Source organism: Glycine max, chromosome 4, assembly GCF_000004515.6.
Source record: "Glycine max cultivar Williams 82 chromosome 4, Glycine_max_v4.0, whole genome shotgun sequence".
NCBI classification, from domain to species: Eukaryota; Viridiplantae; Streptophyta; class Magnoliopsida; order Fabales; family Fabaceae; genus Glycine; species Glycine max.
The window spans coordinates 45624089-45631830 of NC_016091.4; the positions used below are offsets into that span (position 1 = coordinate 45624089).

At 37.1% G+C, this 7742-nt stretch overlaps 1 protein-coding gene across 2 annotated transcripts; it reads right to left on the reverse strand.

The window, feature by feature from the left end:
• Window positions 1-2663: 2663 nt before the first annotated feature.
• On the reverse strand, window positions 2664-7098 carry NF-YC03 (nuclear factor Y transcription factor family protein). Of its 2 annotated transcripts, none has more exons than NM_001362629.1 (2): window positions 6292-7081; window positions 2664-2952 (listed from the first exon to the last, which is right to left on the reverse strand). In NM_001362629.1, exons 1-2 carry the CDS (start codon window positions 6954-6956, stop codon window positions 2949-2951), a joined length of 669 nt encoding a protein of 222 aa, NP_001349558.1. In that variant the 5' UTR covers window positions 6957-7081; the 3' UTR covers window positions 2664-2948. The 2 variants fall into 2 exon arrangements, with proteins under 2 accessions (NP_001349558.1, XP_040870445.1); XM_041014511.1 differs by lacking the exon at window positions 2664-2952 and adding an exon at window positions 3555-3793 and having other exon boundaries at window positions 6292-7098.
• Window positions 7099-7742: the final 644 nt, after the last annotated feature.

Sequence of the window (7742 nt, forward strand, 5' to 3'; positions counted from 1 at the left end):
CAACACCCTCTTTGGATGATAAGGTTTCACACCAATCCTACATCTGATGAAGCTAGAGAAAAAAAACTTTTGTGCGAAAGGCCTAACATCCTTGTGGTTCTCATATGGATATCACACGACAACATCCATTTGTAGCTCATCTAGTCTCTCCCTGACTAGAAGAGCAGTTTCGATACTTCTCAACGGTTTTCATCTTGTGGCTATCGAGTTCTCCACAACATAATCCTCCAACTCTGAGTAGCCAACAATGGGTAAATGCACAAACACCCATAACTGTAAAAAAAATATTATTAAAATATTAATTACATTAATTAAAAAATAAAATGCTAAAATAATTTACTTACCATGAGTAATATCATATAAGCTTCATACTACTTGTTGTTATACTAGCTCACATAGGAGAGATGGTCGTAGAGGTATGTCAGTACAACTACTCCCTATGCATACTCGTGGAAACCATCCAAGTTGTCAAGGTACTGGAGGTAAGAGACATGGATGCGAGTCGAGGACTTGTTGGCAAATATCGTACTGCCAATAAAATGCAAGAGATACGTTGTCACAACTCAAATATACAAGTCTAACTCAACATAATGGTTGTAAAGGTCTTCCAACCACGTCAAGCTCACTCTGGCACCTGTCTTTGCCGTTGCAAAAGCCTCTGTCTTTGTCGGACTGCCTAGATAACACATCAGGAGGATCTTCACCTCCTCTTTATCAAAGACTGAGGAGACATAATCAATGGGCCTTCTTGTCATAGGCAAGTGCAGTAGGCAAGACTTATAATCCAAAGTGATAGTCATTTCTCCAATAGGTAAGTGGAAGGAAGACGTATCCTGGTGTCACTTCTCTAAAAAGGCATTTATCAAGCCCTTGTTTGCGGTAGGATACCATGTTGTTAACCCTGACTAGTAGGGTACAATAACACCTGGGCATCGAGGCTCACAAGCTTCACCTCTGGTCGTTCCTGACGAATCCAGACATGCCTAACACAATGGTCTCTATATGACCGAAGAAGGGACAAATCAATTGCACCTCCTCCAATTGGAGGCCCAATAATCCTAACGACAGTTGGTTGTGACTGTGGCTATGGCTTTGGCTCCAACTCTAGCTCTGCTAGCTGCTACTATCGGCACTCATCATCACAGTACTAGCGCCCTGACGTAGGTACTCTGCAATGTTTCTCTGTAGCATCTTCCCCTTGCTGTGATGGGCCTTCATGGAAGGGGTCGTGTCCAACAACATATGATGTTTACTTTTTGTGAGCCATCTAAAAAAAAGGTCATCATAATAAACAATTATATTTAACTAAGACAATAAAAATATTACATTTGTCTAAAAGTAATAAAAAATGTTAAAAATAAAACATACAACGAAATCATGATTTCATTATGTGTTTCATCAGAATGTACAACATAATCGTTGTGGTTGTGGAAAATAACACAATAAGATCACAATTTCATTGTGCTTTTTAATGAAACACACAACAGAATCGTGATTTTGTTGTGTTATTTTCCACAACCACAATGAAATCACAATTTCGTTGTAGTTTGCCAAACCCCAAAATAATAAGTAATGAAATTGTGATTTCGTTGTGTCAAAATAAACAATGGAATCACGAGTCTGTTACCTATTCCCCCCAAAAAAAATATAGGGAAAAATGACAAGAAAAAAATACCTAAGACACAAGGGAGAAAGGTTGGGCGTGACTTGGGGAAAGAGAGGGAGAGGGGGGAGAAGAAGAGAGGGTCTAGGAAGGGAAGGAGAGGAAGAGAGGGTTGGAAAAGAGAGAAGAGGAGGAAAGGGGGTGCGAGAAAGAGGAAAGGGGGTAGAGGAAAGGGTGGAGAAATTCAAATGAGGGACAAAATGAGGATTTCACACCTTGGTAGGGACTATAGTAATTTTTGTAGGGACCAATAATAACACCTAATGATCTTTTATAATATGAAGCAAACATTTGAAAAACAAATAGAAAGCATTTATAAAACAAGCATACAAAGCATTTAATCTATTTATCTCATCATATCCAATTATTTTCACTGTTAGCCTATATTGAGGATGGCATTTAATCACGTTATCTCCAATTATTTCCACTATTAACATATTTTGGGGATGTTACAGAAACAACTCTAGTGTATAATGTTTTCCGAATCATATTACACGAATGTCTCAAGTGTCATGAAATTAAGTGTATTTTGCTTGTAAAATTTTCTCACTGAAAGTTTAGTTTCATTGAAAACATGATACTTTAAGCTGTCAATATTAAATTTTTTTAATCTTACTAATAATATATTTTCCTCCAAATTTGCTTCTCCTCCCCAAATGGATTGAAACAAGCTACAACTTAAAAAAATAATAGTATACGATGAGGGCTTGAAAATCTAATTAATCTTACTAATAATATATTTTCCTCCAAATTTGCTCCTCCTCCCCAAATGGATTGAAACAAGCTACAACTTAAAAAAATAATAGTATACGATGAGGGCTAGAAAATCTAATTACGCTTGCATATCTCTTTATCAATTAGATTAATTAGCAATTAATAATTTTTAATTCAAGAAAATTAGTAATTGTGAAATTGTAACTAAAGATGAAAAAACTAAAAATAAAAACAATCAAACACGATTGACTGATACAGATATCAGATACTGGACATCAATTAATGAGTCGAAGCATATGGCAATGTATACGAGTGGTATCACGGGATACTTACGAGGAAATAAATAGTATTAGCAGATGATCAAACAAGTTCACACAGAAGGATCATTGTTTAGTTTTAAATTTTTGTACAGAAGTAGTTAAATCATGCTGTTCATCGAGTTAACAGGTTCATAGTGTCATCCCATAAAAATTTAGTTAACAAAACCATTTCCAAATTGCAAGCAATCAAAATTCCAAGCAAGTTCAGAATCTTCATAACTCCTGACAGTCCGTTTCGGCATGGTTGTCGCTCAGCTGCAGAGAACAAACCACAGGAGACATCAGAACCACATTCCCAATTTCCATAGATTAATATACACGTTAAACAAAAAAAAACTACACATGCAAATATAACATATTTCAGATGGATATAAAATAAGTAGATACTTTAATAACCATAAATTAACATTCCCAGCGGCAGTTGTAACGGGGCAATGGTCAACAGTCTATTATAACATCACCTCTGTGCATTAGCAGATGTGTATAACTTCTGGCTTACAACTCTCAATCTCATGCAGAACAACAGGAATGATCTACTTATTTTAACAACATTCCCAGCGGCAGTTTTGGGAAGTTGCTTTCAAATTTTCACATTACATGTGCTAATGACAGAAATTTAGAGATTCAGAGGTAAATGATCTATCTTTGTACTTAATGCATGATAAATTTATGGCATTATATGGTCCATGTTGCCAACCCCACCTGCCTAATGAAAAAAAGCTTAGTTGTTGCAACATGATAAGAACCTTGAAAGAAACACACCACAAAAGATAACTTTTATAGTTGGAAAGTTCAAGGCTGTACAAACCCCACACTATAATCTCATGTTTCTAATGTGGGGCTTAAGCCCCATACCTTGCAATTGGATCTAGCATTCCACCATGCTTCGCAGCCCTGGCCAACGGCCACCATGCAGGATGGCTGTGCACTAGCCCCCTGACTAATCTCAAGCAATGCCAGCATCACCACCCACACCACTGATTTACAGATCAGAAACATGGTGGGAGCCTCTCAAACCAATTGATAAGCGCCTTGAGAGCACCAAACCACAAAAGTTGGAGAGCCAAGGTCTTATAAACCTCACTAGAATTCCATACTTCCAATGTGGACATCACAAAGGGCATAAGTTGGTGTTACATCAGATGAGTAAAGATACATTAAAAATGCAACTCGATTTAAGTTGAAGACATATATACAAGATTAAATGGGTAAAACTGTTAGTTGATATAGTGCTTGGAAAACAAATCCATACCAATGAGCTACACAGCCTTTCTGTTTATAAAATTTGAAAACTTAATAAATTTTCACATTTCTTGTGTTAATCAGTAATCAAATATCCTGAACTTATATGTAGTAATGGCAGAAATTTCAGAAAGGACATTAAGCGAGTGTTCCATAATGGCCTTAAAGGAAGGAAACTGAAGACACATTAAGGTAGCAACATGATTTAAGTTGAAGCCATATTTACAAGGCTGTGCAGGTAGAAATGTTAATTGGTATGATATGTATTGCTCAGAAAACAAATCCATCAATTAATCCCTAAAAGAGTTACCATTGTGCTACATCCAGTTACTTATTTTTTCAAGAGCAGAAAAGGAATGACAAATTTATGGTCTGTAAGGTTGCTAATTTTCAACTTAATTGTTGAGGCAAACTGTGCATCTATATAATCCACCCATACCAAGACGCAAAAAAAATAATATCCTTACAGACTGGGGAATCAAGTAATGAGACTGGAGGAGCTCCAACTCCAACAATTTGCCAAGGTAAAGCACATTAAATAGATTGACAGTTTATGCTACCGGATCAGAAGCAATCAAGCAATATCATTGCCATAAAAAAAGACAATAAAACAGAGTGCATCATGTTCACCATCTCAGTTTTTCCCATGCAATATACTCAATACCTGTTAAATCAAACAATCTTCACATTATTGATATTAAAGGCCGATAGACACATTCTTTCATCTTTCATTGTCTCATCAGATTTGGGCGCGTGGGAATAATAACATGTAATATCTAATTATCTTTACTAATGAAACATAGCTATTAAACTAGGACCACATATCAACTTGATTGAGGCATTGGGTCAATAGGACACTAATTCTGAAAATTTAGTAATCAAGCATATATTTAAAATATACATGTTAAAGAATATATGATTGAGAAATATGAAACATTGTTTTTTAATAGGCTGTGAGTAAATCACATTCTGATTAAATATTCAACCAACTTAGAAGATATCTTAAACTAACAATCATATGGAAGACATGGCCAACATTGCCTACTATTAAAACAGAACTAGTTTTCCCCCACTTCATATAGGAAACCTCCTCCAGCTACCCCAATTATTATGACCTTGCAAGTGTTAAAACATTCAAATGCGCCAAAAATGACATTATCCTTGATCCTTACTTTAGACCTAAAAAAATGATTTGGTGGTGTGTTACTCTCGGCTATTAAACCAGCAAAATTGATTTACCGAAACATAGGCCAAAAATTGATATAGGAAAAGAACCTTCCCAAGTCAAATTAAACTCTTATCGGGTTAGCAAAACACTGACTTAGTCGTAAATCTGATCCAATAAATGAGCTAGGTCAGATTGGACTTAATAATTACAACGCGGAATCGTCCTACTCTCTTTTACCATATTCCAAGTACCAACTTGGACACATTTTGAAAGTCTAAAGTATGAGGGAATATAAAGAATCTTAGCAATGCTAAAAATTTCTAAAGCTTGTTTAACCCTGTTGAGAATCTCTAAGTTCATGTCATCATAGTTTTACCTCCCTAGACAGATAGGTAAATTTTGTGGGAAGAGGGGGAGAGACTTATCAATTGCATCAGGTCCACTTTGCCTGATCTCATGCACACGAGCTCATGCCTACTACTTGCTTAGAATAGACAGATGGAAGAACATCTATTCGGACTAGTCATCCTCTTACATGGATCTAAGTACCTGAAGGATTAGTCTCTAGCTCTCGGCTAGAGGATATCCCAGGTTCACCCAAAACAAAAGGGGGAGAGACTCGTATTTCTTGGTCGAACCATATTAAATTCCAATACTTTATTTATATAAAAAAAAAACTATTCCAATCCTCCCCAAATTCATATATTCCTAATTCAAGATATCGCATTCACATCGAAATAGCAAGCTGAAATAGATACTCATTAGCAAGAGAGAAAAAAAACATCTCTGCAACTTTGACATATAATTCCTTTGACCAAGACAACAACAACCCATAAAAAAGCCATCCAAGTTATCATTCAACATCAAACGAAATGCGATAAAAACATCACCATGTCAACATGTCAAATTGACGTTCAAATTTGGACGTTCTGAGACCAATGCTCTCTTAAAAACCCTTAAAAGGAACATTCCATTAACACATTACAATTCTAGTGAGCCCTCACGTTTCAATTATAATAAAGAAAACAAGACAACGCAAAACGACTCTAATCAAACCATGCTACATTAGAGTTCACACAATTGCATGACACAATCAAGCAAGTTGGCAAACACAAATCATGTTCCTCAAACAAAATTCAACCAAAAGCACTAGTGAGAAGACAGTGAGTGAGTGAGAGTTTTACCTCTGGCCATCAAGGTTCCCCTGGGCACCGGTGCCGTAGGGCGTGTCCTCGGCGGCGGACTGCCAGACGGACTGCCAGGCCTGGGAGGGCGGCTGGACATAAACTCCGGTGGCGGGATCGACGGCGGGGCGGCCAATCATCATCCCGGCAGGCTGGCCAATGGGCGGGTAGTAGTAAGGCACCCCACTGGCCGTTGCCCCGACGAGCGCGGCGTCGTCCTTGATCTCGTCGCGGGGGACGATGTCGACGAGGAAGTCGAAAATGTCGGTGCGAGTGATGGCGGCGGCGATGTCGTTCTTCTGGAGGGTGCGGCGCTTGTTCTCGTCGGCGTGGAGCCAGGAGCGGATGGTGAGCTCGAGGATGAAGAGCTCGCAGGCCTTGGCGAAGAGGATGGGGGCCTCGGCGGAGATCATGCGGACGTCCTCGTCGGCCTTCATGATCTTCTTGATGCGGGCCAAGGGGAGCTGGTGGTTCTTGAAGTCGTTCACGTGCTCGATCTCTTGCCGCTGGTACGACCAGAACATCTGCAGCTGCTGCTGCTGCTGCTGGAGCAGGTGCTGGAACGGGGCCGCGCCTGCACCTGCACCTGCACCTGCACTTCCACCGGCGCCGCCGGGGTACGGTCCCGATTGGGCTTGAGCGCCTTGTTGCTGGTTGTTCTCCATTCCCCCAATTCTTTCTGATTTTGATGATCCGAGAGAGACAGAGAGACCCGATGGATGGAATTGATTGGAAAATTAAAACTATGTGTTGGGATAAGCTAAACAACGGACAGGACCTACTACCCTAGGTTAAGGACTTGTTTCAATTTCAACGGACCAACCGTAAGCTCCTTTTTTATTTATTATTTCCTCACTTAAACAAATTTTTTATACCTGACAAATACATTATTTTTAAATTACTATCTAAAATTTATTTTTTTCAAATAATTACTTAAAAAAATTTATATTTTAACTTAGTCTCATCCTCTTAAGTGATGATGTGACTAAACAAAGTATCACATCATTAACAAAATGAGATTAACATCAAATATCAGGTATTAGGTTGAAACATAAAAAAATTTCATATAATTATTTAACAAAAAATAAATTTTAAATAATAATATAAAAACAACCTATTTTTTAGGTATTAAAAATTATTTAAATTTTATTGATTAAATGGTCTATTTCATTTTTTATTTTATTTTTTTATTCAATTTATTTATCTATTTTTTTTAAAATATTAATTTGGTTATTTATCTTATTTTTTTAGTCTGTTTTAGTTATTTATTTTTTAAATAATTATTTTGATCATTTATTTTAATTTGTAATTCAATTTGATCTTTTCATTCATTTAAGATTCACATATGAACTTTTATTTTGTTAAAAATGAAATGGAGAAGAAGGAGAAAATTGAAAAAAAATATATTTTTAAATGATTAACGACATCAATCTTAAATGAATTAAATAATC

Excerpts from the sequence above, each read along its gene's own strand:
- NF-YC03 (XM_041014511.1), bottom strand. The coding sequence starts at position 6,956 with ATGGAGAACAACCAGCAACAAGGCGCTCAAGCCCAATCGGGACCGTAC.